This window comes from Toxoplasma gondii, chromosome VIIb (assembly GCF_000006565.2).
Source record: "Toxoplasma gondii ME49 chromosome VIIb, whole genome shotgun sequence".
Classification (NCBI taxonomy): domain Eukaryota; phylum Apicomplexa; class Conoidasida; order Eucoccidiorida; family Sarcocystidae; genus Toxoplasma; species Toxoplasma gondii.
Genome location: NC_031475.1, coordinates 337,562 through 355,428, shown reverse-complemented (window position 1 = coordinate 355,428; position 17,867 = coordinate 337,562). Strand labels below are relative to the sequence as shown.

The 17,867-nt window shown below is 52.8% G+C and overlaps 2 protein-coding genes across 2 annotated transcripts; one reads left to right on the top strand and one right to left on the bottom strand.

The window, feature by feature from the left end:
* Positions 1-112: 112 nt before the first annotated feature.
* TGME49_263740 (ABC transporter transmembrane region domain-containing protein) lies at positions 113-9,811 on the bottom strand (the record flags this gene model as incomplete). The annotated part of the gene is made up of 13 exons (XM_002365433.1): positions 113-140; positions 857-936; positions 1,205-1,276; positions 1,645-1,847; positions 2,493-2,618; positions 3,096-3,195; positions 3,647-3,774; positions 4,656-5,099; positions 5,736-5,865; positions 6,859-7,094; positions 7,431-7,505; positions 7,991-8,102; positions 8,528-9,811. 13 exons carry the CDS (start codon positions 9,809-9,811, stop codon positions 113-115), a joined length of 3,018 nt encoding a protein of 1,005 aa, XP_002365474.1.
* A 3,387-nt stretch (positions 9,812-13,198) lies between these two features.
* On the top strand, positions 13,199-17,305 carry TGME49_263750 (hypothetical protein; the record flags this gene model as incomplete). Its single annotated transcript, XM_002365434.2, has 2 exons — positions 13,199-13,363; positions 13,584-17,305. 2 exons carry the CDS (start codon positions 13,199-13,201, stop codon positions 16,896-16,898), a joined length of 3,480 nt encoding a protein of 1,159 aa, XP_002365475.1. The 3' UTR covers positions 16,899-17,305.
* Between the last annotated feature and the right edge of the window lie 562 nt (positions 17,306-17,867).

Below are 17,867 nucleotides of genomic sequence, written 5' to 3'. Positions count from 1 at the left end.
AACTCGCTGTGAAGAGCGCCAGTCGGTTGTGAGTTTCATGCTTCTTCTTCGGCGAGTGGTTGAGAGTTTTTTCTCATGAAGAGCGAACGCCTCTCAGCTTCGGCCGGCGCGGTCAGTTGCAGGAGGCATTGCAGTCGAGGCTGCACAGAGAAGAAGCCGAAAACAACATGAAGAAGAACAGAGCATGCACGCCTGGAGCGACAAGGAGACGAGGATACCTCAGAGCGAAGCGGGGGACCTGCGCAGAGAGGCAACTCGCGTTCGATCTCCTTTTTGGTCTTTCAGCAACTGCACCAGAAGCTCTCTGAAAGCGAGATGCACGCTGGAGTGATTTGTGTTCTGCGCTGGAGAAGAAAAGGTTCCTTGCAACGAAGACTTTGAAGGGACAAGACGAATGTCGACATGTCGACTTGGGGCAAATCGACACGGTCACCTTATACAGATTATTGAAGGTCCAGGGGAATTCCAGGCCACCCACAGAAGGAGTCGCAGGGACTGAAAACGACAGGAGCGAGAACTGTTGTCTGCCGAAGTTCGACTTTGCTGCGCAGAAAAGATCGAGAACCACCGTTTGCCTCTTTTCCGCAGCAACATCGAACTCGCTGAGAAATCCCTCCATACCCCCCACAGTAGCCTGCGGCACCTCGACAGAGAACTGCGGTTTGCATCGTGGAAAAAAGACTGCGAAAACCTCCATATTATATACATGCACGAGTCGGTATAAGGGCAGCAGACAAAGAGAAGAGAGACGAGCGTTTTCAGTCGGTTGTCCCGACTACAGGAAGAAGGTGAGAGAAACAGAGAAGAACCGAGAAGCAAGAGCGGACAACGAGAAGAGAAAGAAACGAAAACTCACATGTGGCGGAGTTCGCTGCAAGGCGCCGCAAGGACAGCCGCCTTCTCTCCACTTTGGACGACGCGGCCTTCACTCATCACCTGCAGGACGCCCAGAAAAAGAAGCCGCGCCAAGTCGTACAGAGGATACACACATGGAACACAACAGAGACAGGCGACCAGAAAAAAGCGTACCGCAAATGACTAAAACTCCAGAACGCTCTTGCGGTACGAGGATGCGTTTTCACAGGACGTAACGCGGTTTCGTATTTTCTCGTTCAGAAGAAACGAGAGAGAACAGCAGACGGTGTGCGAAGGAAGCCGAAGAATTGTTCCCTTTTGTCGAGCCGCAAATCCGCGTCGGACTCACCGCCACATGGTCAACGAAGTCCAAAACGCTCAGTCGATGAGTGATGAAAATCGCCGTTCTCCCTTCGAGCGCCTGCGACGAGACGAAGAGAGAAAGACGAGAGCAGAAAGCGAGAATGAGGACCCGGGAAGAGATGCGCAAACACAGGCAGAAGAAAAAGAGAGACGCCGATACACCGAAGAAGCAAAGAACGGAGAACGACGACGCACAAACGACAGGGAAAGCATGAAAAAGAAGAGACACAGCCCTTTGTCCACGGAGGCACTTGCAGGGTGTCTTGCCGCCTTCTCTCCCAGAGACGCGCGAGCGCATGCGGCGAAGAAGGTACGAAGCCGAGAGTCGAGTTCGAGCGAGACCGGCAACACCCTGTCTCCACATCCCGAGAGAGACTCGAGAGATGCAGGAAACAGGGAAAGGAAACAGTGAGAAAAAAAACGGACCTGCGTTACATGGCCGAGCACTTGCCGCTCTGTTGGTACATCCAGCGCAGATGTCGCTTCGTCGAGAAGAAGCAGAGAAGGTCCTCGCGTCTCTTCGCCGCAAAGGGAAGCCGAGGGAAGTTCGCGAGAAGAAGCAGAAGCAGGAGAAGAAGGAGCTAGGCGACAGAGAGCTCGAGCGAGACAGATGCGCTGTCGTTGTCCGCCTGAGACGAGAGAAAAGAAGAGCTTCGATGGATGAGTGTGCGTGCTCAGGGAATAGCGATTCGGATCTTTTTCTCGCGGACCTTTTGCGTTCGAAAGACACAAAGGCGAGCGGTCTGCCGGCCTTCCGAACGACCCCGCAGGATCTCGACGCATGCACCAAGAAATGGCTCGCGACAGCGAGGCGACGCGCTCTGAACGACAAATCCCTTCCGTGAGAAGAGGACATGTTCCAGGAAGACACAGGCGACACAGTGGCTTGGGAAGGTTCACGCACGTCCCAAAAAAAAGACAAAGAAAAGGAAAACAATCAAAGCGTTCGGCGCTCAGACGCATGCGGTGCTCAGACGCATGCGGCGCTCAGACGCCTGCGGCGCTCAGACGCCTGCGGCGCTCAGACGCCTGCGGCGCTCAGACGCCTGCGGTGCTCAGCGGGCTGTGCCTTGGACACTGGCTCTCATCACAGGAGATGTCTCCGTGCCGCAGACGGAGATTCGCTTCGTTTCAAGAGGGAGAAGATATGGCCTCAAGGCGCTTCCGCGTTGCTTGAAAAAGGAAAGAGCAGCAAGGGAGAGTCATGTCACCTGATACCACGGACCGCAGACCTTCGATACGACAAGGTTCGTTGAATGCATGTGCATTTTCACCTGAGAGCGAAAGCGCGTCTTCGTCGAGAAGCGTTTCAAGTTGCTCGGGAAGCTGGGAGACGAATTCGGAGACCGCTGCGAGGCGGCACGCTGCGTCGACTCGCCGGGCAAGTTCCGCCGGCGACGCTGGAAGGAACATCGAGGACTTCGGACGAACAAATGGAGGAGAGGAGGAGGCCAAAAGCAGCAGCGAAGTGACACAGAGGCCGCAGGGCGAGAGAGACAGAGAGAGACGACCAAGAAGACAGGAAAAAAGCTGAGCAGACAAACGGAGAGAAACGGAGGAGCCCCGCAGAAGACGCGCGCGAGGAGAGACACAGAGAGACAGAGAGGAGCACGACGAGAGAAGGCCTTGTGACGCTGCAAGCGACGGGAAGCGGAGAGAGGCCAACGCAGAACGGAGAGAAGGAAAACGATGAGAGGACAGAGAAAACGAGGAAAAGCTTTTGAGACGGAGAGCAAAGGGAACGTGAATAGTGAACTGAACACACGCCGCGAGCAAGTTCGTTTAAAGAAGCAAAATGTCGTTGAAAAACGAGGAAAGCACAGAAGAATACAGAAACGTTTCTTGCTTTCCTTCCGGCATCTCCGAGGAGGACCCACTTTGTGTGGCGTTCAACAAGTCGTCTGCATGCACCGAGTACTCCACATTCTCTCTCACGCTCTTCGCCAGCAAGAGGTTCTCTTGAGTGACGGGAGAGATCTGCAATGAAACAAACGCGAGAAAAGAGAATCGAACGAGGTTTCCTCGATCAGTGTCGAGACGAATCTGCACTTTGTCTGCAGAGATGAGAGCGCCCGGTGCCTCCTCAGCCATCGGGACTTTTCCTTTCACTGAACGAGCACAGTCTGGAAGTCACTCTCGGCAGACCTGATGCAGTCGCGGGGAAGAGAGACAGCAGAGACACAGAGGCAGCGGAAACCTTTGTTCACACGCAGTGTACGAACAGTGGTGACGAGAGTTCGCAGACGATCGAAACGCAGGAAACATGACACGAGAGACAAGTGAAGAAGAGAAACAGAGTACCGTGAAGACGAGGTGGAGAAGCCCAAGACGAAGACAGTTGAAACAACGACTGAGGCGGGGACAGCTCCACGGTCTGCGTTCACCTTCCTTGCACTGGTGGTAGGTTTGCTCTCGAAAAAAAACGTACAAGGCTTCGCACAAATTGAGAATCGAGGCTCCCAATCGGTGTGTTGTTGAATCGAATTTCACCCTCTTCTGGCTCGTAGAGCCGCAGAAGAAGGGCAGCGAGAGTAGACTTTCCACTGCCGCTGGGACCTGGAAAAAAGAAGAAAATGTCAACGAGGAAGGGCAAAACACAACGGAGATTACCGATGCAGGTGAGACAACATACGTGACATACAAGGAGGCAGAAATACGAGAGAAAACAGAGAAGCTCAGGAAGAGAGACAACACCAAGGGAAGAAACAGGCGAGACATCGTCGAGACAGACAGCAAAGACAACAACGCAGAGATGCCGCACATGCAGAGAAAAATTTCGTCTTTCTGGGAGACTCCACATCCAAGCACCGAAGGAACAGATACTCGCACAGCTCTATAAGTCTACTCTGTTACTCTCTACACTTTCCAATATACATATACATATATATATATATATACACGTATGTATACTTACATGTATATCTTGATACATATCGCACATGTATCTTCATCTCCATTACATATATATATATATATATATATTTGTGCATATAGTTTTGCGGCATCTGTGTTGTTTCTCAAGTTTATGTCTGCGGGTATGTCCCTCCATGTTGGTAGGAAACGAGAAAACTTCTTGCATCGCTTTGTCCATGTTTTCTGCATCTGCGCGCTCGGACATGTGAGGGAAGTCGTTCAGAGGAACTAGTGAAAGGGGCCTTGCAAGCGACGAGACTGTAGAAGGTAAGACAAAACTCGAAAGCGCCGCTCGCAGTCGACAATGGTCCTGACCCTGCTCGCACCGGTGCAGTCGTTTCCTCTTTCTGCTGATACGAGGCCTGCCGGCATTCCCTCATTCTAGCGCCTCCAAGGTATTACGGATACTGGGGGAACCGTACTATATGGTAGCATACTGAGGTCCAGCTCTTTCACGGCCTACGACGAGTGCGACATACACCAGGGCGAGGAGAAGGCGAATTCTTTTGCGTTATTTTCATTACCTAAAATACCAAGAAAAGCTCCAGATGGCACATGCAAGTCCACGCCACGAAGCACAGGCTGCGCCAGCCGATCCGGATAAGCGAAATGGACATTTTTAAAAGTAACGTCCATTCCTCTCGCTCTCCCACAACCAGGTGTACGACCTAGACCCCACCCAGAAGAAGGAGAGAGAGAACCAGACGAAGAAGAAGGAGAGGACGCAGGCGAGGAAGAAGTGGAAGACGCGAAGAGAGGAGAAAGGCGTCGTTTGAAAGCCGCTTTTGTAGCGACGCCTCCAGGTCGCTTCTCGTCAGACGCGGACTGAGCGAGAGCACTCAGAACGTTTCCTGCGGTGCCCAGCGTTCGGTGAACATCCCCGTAGGCCGTCACGCAGCCTTGCAGAGACGAGCCTGCCATGACGCAGTACATGGCGAGAGCTGTGACGTCTCCAAGAGACAGCGCCCCTGTCACAGGACACACTCGAAATGGCAAGAAATGATGTATTTCAACTCCGCCGCATTGGACTGCGACAACAGGGATGCGGCGAGACTCGAGGCAATCTTAAAACGCCCATCTCAACGCTGCCGTCTAAACCTAGACACGCGCAGACGGTCGCACCAGACAAGATGGGTCTACAACAACCTGCACACGTATGCAATGGAAAGACAGAAAATGCATATGTATATACATATATACATATATATATATATATATGCATATATGCACACATCTGCATGCGGGCATACGTGTCTATATATATATATATATATATATATAATATGTATATAGATATATATTATATATAATATATATGTATATATATATATATATATGGAAGTATAATTATAGGTATTTATTATTCCACCGTATCATGCACTTGGGGACTCTCAAGGACGCGCCAGTCCAGTCTCGAGCTCCATACACGCGTCAGAAGGGCAGGAGCATTGAAACGAGAAGGACCAAAGAAGGAAAGGAAGAAGAATGAGAAGTGACCGGAAGAAAGGAGGGAAGTGAGAGAGGAGGGTGAAAGAACAAAGGGCGAGTAGAAGGAGCAGTGGCCGGCGGAAGAAAGGAACACCGCGAGAAAGAGAATCTCTCACCGGCGGAAATGAAGCTGCCTGCTCGTTGAATGACATGCAAAAGAAAGCCTCCCCCGAGAGCGAAAACGAGTCCATGCCGCGCACCGACAGCGACGGCGCTGCGTCGTGCTACTTTGTAGACTCCCTCTAACTGAAAAAGACAGGAAACACCAACGCTTCCCTTTCTCAGTTTCCTCTCTCTGTTCTCTCACGCAACCTTTCCTTTCTCCAGTGATGTCTCTTGTATCTTCTTTGTCTTCTCTCTCCTCTTCAGTGGGTCTCTTTCCCTCTGCTTGTTTCCTCTGGCCTCCTGCGCTGTCCGTCTAGCCTCTCTCTCTTTCATGTTCTGTCGTCTCTCTTTGGGTTGTCTCTTTATCTCTTCTCGTGCAAGTCCCCGTTTTCCCCAAGTTCCTCCTTAGGTATGCAGATGACACACTCAGTCTTTGTACGCTTGGACCTGCTTCACTCCTCAGCATCGGATGCCCCGCCTGCTCTGCTTTCCTCCATTTTCTTCTTCCTTGTCTCCTGTCGACGCTCGCGTTATCCCCCTCCCCCCGCCCCCGCGCAGCGTTCGGACGCCTCCCCAAGTTGTATGTCGAGAAGCGAGACGCGTTTCTGCGCCTTTGCTCTGGACATTCTTCCTTCCATGCGATGTCTCAAGACAGTTCGAAGACGCGGTTGCCATCCCTTTCTCTCCACATGCGTTTGTTTTCATCATGGTGAGAAGGCCTCGAGCCGAGCCGGAAGGAAACCCAGTTAACATGTTATTACTAGAATGTGCAGAGAGACATCTCAAAGACGACGCTAACGAGGTGAACACAACTCGCTGTCTGTACAGGGACTAGGTCACGCTCTACCTGGCGGCGTCTAGTCAACTAACCTTCCCCGGGTGCTGTTACTTTCTCTTCTTTAAAGATGTCCTTCAGCCATTGCTCTCGCGACTGTCTGTCGGCCTCGAAACAAAGAACCAGATTCTTTTCCGTGTCAGTGTAGGCCTCGCGCCTCGCTTTCTGTCTCTGTCTGGTCTTCCGCCCTCCTTCTGGAAGGGTGTTTTCATCTCGGTTCCCTTTCTCCCCCTCTGCGCTTCCTTCTCGTTCTTTCGCGTTCTATCTCGAGTCCTCTTTCGTTCTGTCTTGCCGCTCACGCCTGCGTTGAACTTTGAAAGTTCCAGGGCCTCCGCATTCAGAGTTCGAACCGACTTTCGATTTTGCAAGATCTGCGCGGCGTCGGCGAGTGTCGAAGACAGTGCATGCGTCTGCGCCCTCTGGAGGCGGCGCGAACATTTCGCAGTCGCTCGCAAGAGGAACCCCACAGCCGCCGTCGGCAGCAGAAGCGAGAGAAGAAACGAAGTCGGTGCCAACGAGGAGGCTGCGACGACTCCTGAAATGCATGCAGTTCGGAGAAAGAACAGGGAGCGACGGAGGGTGAGGGTGAGGTCGACAGCGCGACATTCTGCGGCGGACAGCAGAGACGAAGCAGAGGGAGAAGAGAAAACAAGAAACTCGAGAAGCGAACTGGAGGAGAGAGAAGAACACACTGAAGAATCCAGAAAATACAACGGAGAGGAGAAGAGAGGACGAGAAGTGAACAAGAGGAGGGCGGAGATGAGGGGGAGGAGGAGACCGGAGAGCGCGGAAGAGAAGAACACAGAGACGAAGTGAAAAAGGAAGGAGCGGACGCAGACTGGCGACGAATAAGTCCGTTTTTCAAGCATACCGACAAAAGCAGAGATGGCGCAGCGAATGCCGAAGGAGAGGTCGATGAGGATGCGGCTGGTCTGCGTAACTTCCGCTGCATGCAAAGAAATGGAACTTCAAACTGGAAGAAAAATCGAGAGACAAAGTGGAAGCAAGGGTGGTAACGGGAAGACAATAGCCAGCGAGATACCTGAGAAGCCGAGCACACAGCTACGATCGGAAACGGACGCCTACAACGAAGCCAGCGAGAAGCCCGACACAGACACAACTCGTTCTTGTGAAAGCGACGCGGAAAAGGGCAGGAACGGGAGACCCTTTCACACAAAGCATGAGGCAGGGGAAAGCAGAAGCGACAACAAAGCAGATTTCCGAAGGTGTAGGCTTCGACCCCACAATCCCCACTGGAGGCATAAGCGTCTCGTCTCTCTACCGGCGCAGGGGACAAGAAGAAAGAGACTGCTCCTGTGCAGACAGACGAAAGAACGCAGAAGAAGGGAGGAGAAGGGAGCAAGTGAGAAGGCGAAGGAGAAGGAGAGAAAGCGAGAGACGCATGGCACGTAGAAGAGAAGTTTAACGCACTTGAAAGACGATTGAGAAGGACGCCTGAACTTTCGAGAGAAAAGCGGGTCGTCGGTTCCCCCAGAAGATGCGAAAAATACTTTAAGCGTAGACGCGCGGCAATTCTCTCGATCTGCGCACAATGTCAAACGTCCGCATGCACAGCAGCAGTTCAGGAAACTCGAGAGGGCGTCCGACACGATGTCGAATGGAAGACGGAGAGGGAGAAAGGCAAAAGGAGGCAGAGAAAAACGCGTTTTCCCCGCGGAAAAGGAAGCAGACAGCTCTGTCGGATTCCTGAAGAAGATCGACAGCTGGGTCCCAGATGGACAGCAAGCTCTACTTCGTTACGTACAGGTCGTCAGACTGTTTGGATAGACAACTGCAGAGAGAGAGAGAGAGGAGACAAGCGAGCAGTGGAAGCATTTTCGATACAGAGCAGTCCGCAGTGTTACGTTTAGACAGCGAGAAGACGAAAAAAAAGCGTTTGACACATTGACCAGCTCGATGCCTTTGTTTCTTTCTCTTTGCTTTCGATGAGGCTCCATCTTCGCTCACAGTCGTCTCCAGGAGAAGGAGGCGAAGGAAGGACGTCGCAGCGCCAAGAAAGAGCAGCGCTCCGCAGATCAGCGCGCCGTTGTCGACAGCAGAGATCGATCCGAGGAGGAGAGCCTGTTGAGGCGAAGCCGGTCTGGGAGCCACAGAAGAAGGCGTTGTTTTCTTCGCCTCTTCCGCGTCCCCTCCTGCTCGCGTTTCTGTACCGCATTGTCCTCTTTCCTCTGCATCTTCGCCCACATTCGGATGCGCAGCGGCCTCTCTCTGGGCAGGCGGATGAGGAGAGGAGGCACCCGAAGAAGAGGAGGAAGAGGAGGAGGGGGACGGAGCAGGAGACAAGTCGCCACAAGACGAAGCAGCGAGCATCGACGAAGGAGACGGAGCGGAGACAGGAGACTGTTTCGAGAAGCGATCGACTACGCGTCCGAGGTAGAGGGGGAACAGCATCTGCGCTGCACTGCTCAACAGAATCGCAAGCAGAACCAAGAAGAGACGAAGCTGCTCGTGCTCCATCAGCCTCCACAAAACACGCAGAGAGCCTTCAGACGAATCCGAGTTGGAGGAAGAAGACGCAGAAGAGGAGGACGGAGATGGGGACGAAGAGGACGGAGAGGGGGATGAAGACGGATGAAGAGAAGCAGCGGGATGAGGAGAAGAAGAGGGAGGCGCGCTGGCATGGACTGGAGACGCGGGAGGAGAAAAGGAAGAACGTACAGACGGGGCAGCCTTAGAGGAAGGAGACAAGAGAAAGGCAGTCGAATGACACAAAGTGGAGAGCGGGAAACGAGAGAGACGGACGATCGAAGGAGATGGTGCAAGCAGGCGAACAGCCTCAGGCCCCGTCGCCAGTGGCGAAGAAGAGAAACTGAAGCCGAGACTCTGAAGAGCCAGCGGAGACTGACACAACTGCGTCAGTGGGAAAGTTCGAGGTAAACAGAAGGACGGAAGAACACCTGATGGAGCTGAGAGGAAACCAGGAGAAACAGGCGAAAAGCGGTCTCGCTGACCAAGCGCAGGGGAAGCCTCAAACTGACAAGAGAGGAGCGTTGACAACGTCCTCCGCCTGTCTCTCGCGAGACAGAAACCGTCTGCCGTATGTCTTCTTGGCACAGACCACATGGCAAGCGCCTCAGGTGAAGCGAAACTGGCTTTCTGCGCTCTGTTTGGGTTCTCAAAACTGACACGAGACATGACGCGCCTTCCTGGCCAGGGGTACATACACCTCACGCAGGTTGGCGCGTCTACGCGTGGGCCGCGCCGCCGAAGCGGCACTGGCGACAAGCGCATTGTTTCTCAGGGCAAAGAACTTGGGAGAGGATGGAAATGAACGGAGAGAACGAAGGGAGGGACGCGGGAGAAAGGGGAGGAAAGAAAAGAGTCGAGAAAAATGGAAAGACGGCAGGTCGAAAAGTCGACGGGAACAGCACGAACAGGGGGTGACATTGAGTGGTGTGACAGCTGAGAGACGACGAGCGGGGGCGGCAGGAGAGATTGTTGTGAACTACGGGACTTGTTTATGGCACAATTCTTTGGATGTGTCACACGGAAAAGAGTGAGAAGCAATTTGTCCGTCTGAAAACGAGAAACACCTCACGTAACTGTGCGGGGGGGAGGGGGGCTTCCTATCTCGAAAACTCAGTTAGAAGCGACAGCTGGTTCTGAGGTGAACACAAAAGTACGGCTTTTTCCGCAGCCAGGGAAACGGACAGAACGCAGCAATGACGATTGCCACCACCGTGGCGCATCCCCATTCCTGGAGAAGTCCGAGAGAAAGCAAGACCTGCGTGTGCTTTGAGTTCTTTTGTCTCCGTCGCGGGAGACACGGGCGACCGCACGACCTGCTTGCTCCTCGATGCTCGTTCTGCGCTGCATCGACGTCCCTAACTCGATTCGTCACTCCTTTAGTATCCACTGTTTTTCTTCTTGTGCGAAGGCCTAGCAGCTGCCTTGCCAGAGCTATATCCCGTCTCCTCCTTCAAGAGACAGGAGACGCTACACAAACGTAGAAGAGCAGGGAAGACAGCGTCTTCGTGCACCACGCGCAGAGCCGGCGTTCTTCGTTTTCAAGTGGTTCGTCTGCACCAAGTCCAGAAGTGGATTTTCAGAAAAGAACCTGGTTGCTCTGTACTGCTCACAGATTCAGGTGAATTGCCTCGATGCTGGCACATCGGGGCTTATCTTTTCACAGGAACCTTCTGAGTTTTTGCGGTACTCGATTCTTCTCAGGATTTACGGTACCGAGACCGACATTCTCGCTTCTACTTTACTCACAAGCTTTAAGCGCTTTGCTTTATTCTAATGTAGAACGCTCGGTAGAGTGCTTCTGCTGAAACAAAGGACAGGACTGTTGTTACACAGGGCGTACAAGCGATGATCGAAAAAAGTGCGAGAAAAAACAGAGAAGGGCTTTACCTGTGAATGACAAGCATAGAAGCTGCTTTCTCTGACAGTGAGGAATCCTGCAACCAAGTATCAACTTCGACACGTTCAGAGTTTCCAACACAGCGGGGAAGTGAGCTTCTAATTATGTAACAGAGTGTGAGCACAGATGCACGCTTTGGCATAATCACACCGAGGACGGTTGGTAATTACTTGCAATCCTTCTTAAGCTGTAGGTATCAGTGGATAATTCGCGGGTCTCGGGGGGGAACCGTGTCTTTTCTTAGATCTGAAAGAGTCAAGATCTTTTCTGTCTGTGAGAATTCGTCACGGTTATGCTCCTAGCAGTGCCATCACTCGATAACCGCCATCTGCTTGCGCGTGTACACGTTTCAACGTCACAGTTGCGGGACGATCTTCATGTTCCACAATGGAAACAACCTTTCTGGAGCTGCCTGCGCTGCCTCGTTCCAATTCGCCCACACGGACAGTTGCGCCTTCGACTCTACAGAAGACATCTGCTACGTTGGTTCACTCGGTCGCAGATCGATCCTTTCCTGTGCAGCGTAAGAGGCACAAGCGTGCGTGTTGTACTAAATTGTTTAGTGTTAGGTTCGATCTTCTACACTAACGGATCTCCGAACCTTCGCAGCACGACTACTCTTGCCAAAAAAGTCGTTCCTTCTTTCCTGGCTCCTCATCCGTAAAGATTCGTTGGTGGAGTTCGTCGAAACCTTTTTTGTCTCGCACTGCCATTTCCACAGTGTCGACTTGGAAAAATCAGATCCAGAAGATCAAGCGCGATCCCCGCAACGACACTGTTGTGACGTGTCAAAGACAAAGTACCTTAAGTGGAGTTCGACAGCCGTCATTCGGGTGCGGGTATCACAGGCGAAACCGGTTGTCACTGTTTTCTGTTTCGACGGAGTCCTCATTCAGCGAAAGACCCAGTTTTGTCACTTTTCTGTACCCGCACCGCAAGAATGGGGGTGCTGTTGCTACAAACAGCTGATGCCCACCACAAAAAGAGACTCGGAAGTCAGCGCTTGCCCGATCCAAGTTTCAGTGTGCTAGCCTGTATTTGTGAACACACCCTATATGTGTCAGTCTACTCGGGGCACACCTGGTGTTTTATGGTGTACTCGGAATCGAAATTCACTCTTAGCTTTTGATTCAGTTGCAGTGACCCGTGAACGATTAATCGTAACAGATGTCACCAGCGTTTTGCGACATTTCGTTGCAAACAAACGTCGTGAAAGGAATTATCAGGTCGTCACTGTGTTTTTTGAACACAGTCTGCAAAACGTCAATCGTCACTGTGTACCGTTGGACCACCGGACAGGACCGCTGCTCGAAGTGGTTCGCTGATCGAGTGCCACTAAGAAAAGCGGGTAAGCTGCACCATATTTCTTTCAAATTAGTCTTCGTTTTCTCACTTATTCTAGATAAAGCTGCTGAACAGATTGTTGCGTCTTACTATCTGTGTGCTCGAGCGACTCGTCGCTTTCCAGCGAACCCAGCTAACTTCCTCGTTGATTTGCTGGTAGGAGGTCGCTGAAGTTTTTGAGGTGGTGATGATTGCATGTCTACCGTGCATCCTTTCCCATCTGTTGGTTTTTCTGAGATTGTGTGCGTTTTGAACATTTGCCTTCGACCTATGGATCTCGTCGCCGCTCCCGTGTGTCGACATTTTGCGTTATTCACTTTTGGAAATCGACTGTCTGTGTCAGACAGCCAGTGCAGTGTGCGTTTTCGAGAGAGATGCGGACGCTCCGGAGTTCGACAGGATTGTTATAAGGTAAAGAAAGACTGTCTTACTGTGAAGGCGGGCGTCAGCGTCGTCTGTTAGCGTCTGCAGCGTTCCAATGTGCAGTGGAACTTTCGCTACAGTGGCTTCCGTAAACGATGACGGCGCATTGCTCAGCTTCTGTCGTGCGTTCTCAAGCGGCTGCCTCGCGTTTCCACTTTGGTTTAGCTCCTTGGGCTCTTCGAAGGGACAGAAACAACTGAATCTTCCACGGCGTGTCGTTACTGCTGTGGCTTCGTTCTCCGGCACAAGTTCTGCTTTTAGGCTTTGTGTCTGACTCTCGTAGCCGCAATGCCTCCCGCACTCAGTTCCCCGTTGTGTGCCTTCCGGAGCCACCGTGGACTGTTTACAGACTTCTCTGACGTCCCTGCGTCTGACGGCATTAGTCTGACGGGTGCGCTTGTGCAGCGCCGAATGAACAGTTCGTTCTCGTTTGTGTGGCGCCTTCGAGACAGTATGAAAGCAAGTCACGGGAGCGCGAAAAAGAAATGGCCGTTGCTGCTCTTTTGTCACGAGGAAACTCGAATGCGACAGGGACAGCGAAACCTGAGCAGTCACACCGCGTCATGGACGGCCGCCCGCAGCATCGGATCGCTCTCATCGTTCCCTCTCGGATTTTCTTTGAAAAACACAAAGGGCAACGAAACCAGAGAGTCGCTTTCCCGCGACTCTCGTCTGAGACATTTCGTTCGACAGCAGGCAGACGACCCTCAGGGCGTGAGGAAATCAAACGCTGGAAAATCGCCAGGAAGGGAAACGGATGTGACGGGAGCGGCGAGTTCACCGCTAAGTCCGAGAGGCGTGGTGGATCTGTTCTGGTGCAGAAAACGAAAGCAGCGAAACGTGCACGTTCATTTGGCGTGGCAACTGCAGGTGTTCGTGCACATCCTGGAAGAAGCTCAGACGCTGAAGTCACTGTTCCCTGCGACTGAAAAGGAACAACATGAAACTGTATGTGGACAAACTTCAGAAGCTGAAACGAGGAAGGCCGAGCTCATAGGTCGATTTCCTGCGCTCGTTTCTCAAGCAGCGGGCGTGAAGGAACAGGGAACATCTCTGGAAATTGACGACTCGACAGGTCTCGACCAAGAAAGCAGACATTTCCGCAGCGAGAGCGTACCTGCTGTCCCGCATACGCTCGAAGCAAGAAGTGCTGGAGAAACCGAACAGATTGAAAGCCCAGAAATCGACACCGACGGGAGAGTCGGTTTCGTTGGCGACATCGGGGAAGAGGGAGGAGGCGCGAAGCCCGTGGGGGACGACGTGAAACAAATGTTTCAGAAGATAGAAGCGGTAACAGAACTTGCAGTGGGCGAACCGACAAACATTTCGATTCAAGGAAAAGAGGTCTGTGGTGAGACATCTATTGAAACAAGTGGGGCATTTGCAGAGTCAGGGGAATTTGGGCCGACTCCCCCCGAAAACCAAGCGTGCTGCCAGCAGTCATGGACAGTGTGTGAAGGCGCCACCACAGAGGCGAAAAACCCAGGCTGTGTAGTTGCAGGTGTCGAACCTAAAGTGTCTGTGGTGAGCGAACGCGGGACCGAGGAAGGAAAGAACACGGTGGAGTTAGAGCCCTCAGAAAACGGAGTCCCCGACATGAATGGATTCGGAAAATTTGTCGAGGAAACGGCAGACCAAAACTCGCGACATGTGTACAGTTCAAACCTACCAGAAACGGATCACGACGGAAACGGTTGTGAAACTATAGAGGACAGGTTGACAGGGCATTTGACGCTCCGCAGTTCAGACATATGTGGTGACGCCGTTATCCACAACAAAGGCTCTCACGTAGACATCTCCCCGGAAGCCAGACAGGAGACCAAACCTTTCCTCAACGCCTGCACAATACTCGACGACTTAGAAAGGTGGGAGAAAAACGACGTTGCGGGTGCGCCTCGTGGCGAGAGTTCCACCGTCGATCAAGCGCCACCGGAGAGTGCCTGTGTCGCGACAGAGGCGGAAACGCAGCCAAATACCGACGGCCGGGATGAAAGCAGAGACGCGACGTTCGGTTCAGGTCTTCACGAGGACCGGGAAAACGTGGATATTCTTCATCTACCATCTGCCGTAAAAACTTCGACAGGGCGAATGGACGGTCAACAGACGCCCTCTCAGACAGAGGCGGACGAAAGCGACAAGGCGGTTGTGCTCAAATCGATATGGCAACTGAATGGAGAGGAGTTTGCATCCTGCCAATCTCTGAGTGCTGCAACAGAAGAGCGACAGAACATCCACGAGCTGAAACAGCGTCTAGACCATGGAATGAAGAGCATGACGGATGTCCATGGCATGGAGTCTGCCTCCGAAGACGCGACGTTGGCGTGGTCTTCGCGCATGCTTTCCGCGGAACACCCTCAAGGCGGCAACGGGCCAGAAATGCCCGCCAGATCCCGAGAGTCAGAAAATCGAACCTCCACAGTTTCTGTCGTGTTTCCAGACTTGCTGCCTGCCGGAGTTCGCCCACAACCCACAGCGAACAACAAAGGCGCGGAACGCCTCGCAGATGTTCCTGTTCGTCGTGCTCCCGGAGTAGTTGACAGCCGCGTTTTCGCTACGTATGACATCCGTGACGCCAGGCGTTCGAACGCCTTCCACAAAAGTGAAAGAAGGCGACTGCCCATCCACCGTGGAGACAGAGAACCTTTACACTCCCCTTTTGCCTCTCCTCGTGATGGTCGCTGGGTTCCCGGGGATCGGCATCGGAGTCGGCGCCGGACGCTCGAGGATTTGGGAACAATGGTGGAAATGGCGCGTTTGGCTAGGCAGCATGCGACCGAGGCAGCTGCTGCGTCAGAGGCAGCGGCGGCTCGTGTCGAGTTGATCATGTCGGAATGCCGTCTGCTGTACGAGACAGCAAAGGCAGACATCCTTCGGACCAAGACCGAGGTGGATTGTGCTCGGAAAAGCATTTGGAGCGCGGCAGAGGAGAAAAAAGCCCCAGTGCAAGCGTTGCCGGCAAACGCCGAGCTGCAGACCGTTCAGGAACCGGCGGACGAATTGTGTCGGCTGCTTGCGGAGATGCGGGACGACATGCTTTTTCGCATTACCGAGATGGAACACGAACTGAGAGCAACGGAGACTACGGCGGTACGAACCCAGAGTGAGTGGGAAAGAGCGACTCTGCGTTCGCCGCATTTCAAACACAGTGGAGCAGCAGCGCCAGTGATTGAAGAACTGAAGGGAAAGCGCGACACTCTCCGTGGGCGGGAAGGGCCGAACGGCCTCATGGCAAAGAACCTCCCGCGAGGCGAGGGCGAATCTGACAAAGAACGCACTAGCCAAGATGTCCAGCTAAAGACAACGCGGAACGCAAAGGCCGACCGATGGTTTCTTGGAGACGCAGATGTGTTCGCACAGAAAAGTGAACATGAAGGCAGTCGAGAAGCAGTCAGCCAAAAAGGCCGCTTGGCAACGACGGAAGAAGCGGAGGCAGCGGCCGTTGACGATGTGACAGGCAGCCCCAACACCAAGGCAGGCGAGAAGTCTCTCGAACATGTTGAGAAGAAGGAGGCATGTAATGGTGGTGACCCAGATACGTCAGATGTCGTCTCGACCAGGGACGGAAAATGGGAGTTAGGCTTGCCAGAGGTGACGAAGTGCGACAAGGACGCTTGGCCGTTCCGTGCGGCCCGTTCAGAAGACATTTGCGGCAACAGAAACCTTGCGGCCACACACCACGAGTCGTTCCGCGATTTCCCTGACGTGGTGGGGATCCAGACGGTGCGAGGGATTCAAGAACAGTCGCGGTGCTTCTTGCCAGATCGGCCATTGGAACAGAAACCACAACATATCGGGCACAGAGGAACCGGGGAGAGTTCTACGCGTACACCGATGTTTTGCATTCTTCCTCGAGCTGGGCAGAGTGCGGAGAAGGAAACGAAAAATGCAGGGAAAGTAGTCGAGGACCGCGAGGGCTGGACCGTGCTCCCTCTTCCGTTCCTAATGTGCTTCAATGCTGCGGCGCTTCTCCTCTGTACGTGGGCACTGCTGAATTTGGAGGAACTGGAAACTGCTCGAGGCCAGTTTGCCGACGCAGACGGATTGTTGCAGCTTCCATTTCGCGCAGGTGGCGCCGGGAACGATGCGGAGTCTAAGGCAAGCGGTCGCGCCCAGATTTCAGAGGCTTTCAACGCGTTACTAAACGCCCGAGTCCAGAGAAACGAGTTGGCGATGCAGCTGAGCTAAACTTGGAGTTGAGATGGAATCGTAATTTCAACCTGACCGTGTTACGGCTTCGAGCGTTCCTCTGTTTCCTCGCGATGTCCGTGGGCAAATCATAGAAACTGCGACAAGCCGTCGGAGTTCCACGGAAACTGACCTCTACTGGAGGGAACGTCTTTGGACAGGAAATGCATGTCAAAAGAATATATCTGGATATATGTATGTATATGTATGCCTTTTTATATGTGTGCTTCGAGATCTAACGCGTATCCAGTTGCCCGCACACTGGACGAACGGTGTTTCGATTATGTGAAGAATTGTGCATGTGGAAATGGATTATTTTCGTGCTGTGTGAGTTGGTGCTCGTCCCTATATGTAGTAGACCGTCGAGCGAAGAGCATGCGCCCGAGTTACTGTTTTCGTTTTTTCTGTGCCCCTTTCTGCGATTGGACAAGAAGAGAAAGAAGATGATGACGCTTCTTCCACGCGTGGTCTGTACACCAAAGTGAAGCCCCATGCCGCTGGACTGCCGTTGAGAGTATGAGGTGGGGAAAGAAGAACTGCAGCATTTGTCGATTTTTTTTCTCGTGTGTCTTGACGTTCTGGAACCAGCGCCGGGGCATTTTTCTCGTCTCACGACAACCAATCCAAATTCTTCGTGGTGCATCCTGCGAATCGAGGGATATGCCGCCAGACTCGGAGCCGGAGGGGGCACTGTTTGTTCAAGAAAAAACTTTTACCTTTTTCCCTAGCAGAACTGAAGGAACGCACCCGAGCGAAGAAACGCGTTGGCGTCTTTGAACTTCGATGCCCCAGTAACGCTGAGCAAGAAAACCTCGTCGGAAACGGAGACGAATGCCACCCTCACAGAAGCACGAAACATCTATTCGTGTCAAGCTCTTCTGAGCACTTTACGTATGTTTCACTTTCGACATCTTTTCCTAACAAACATACGTATACGTATAAAACGTAGCTGTTACATACAGAACCTCA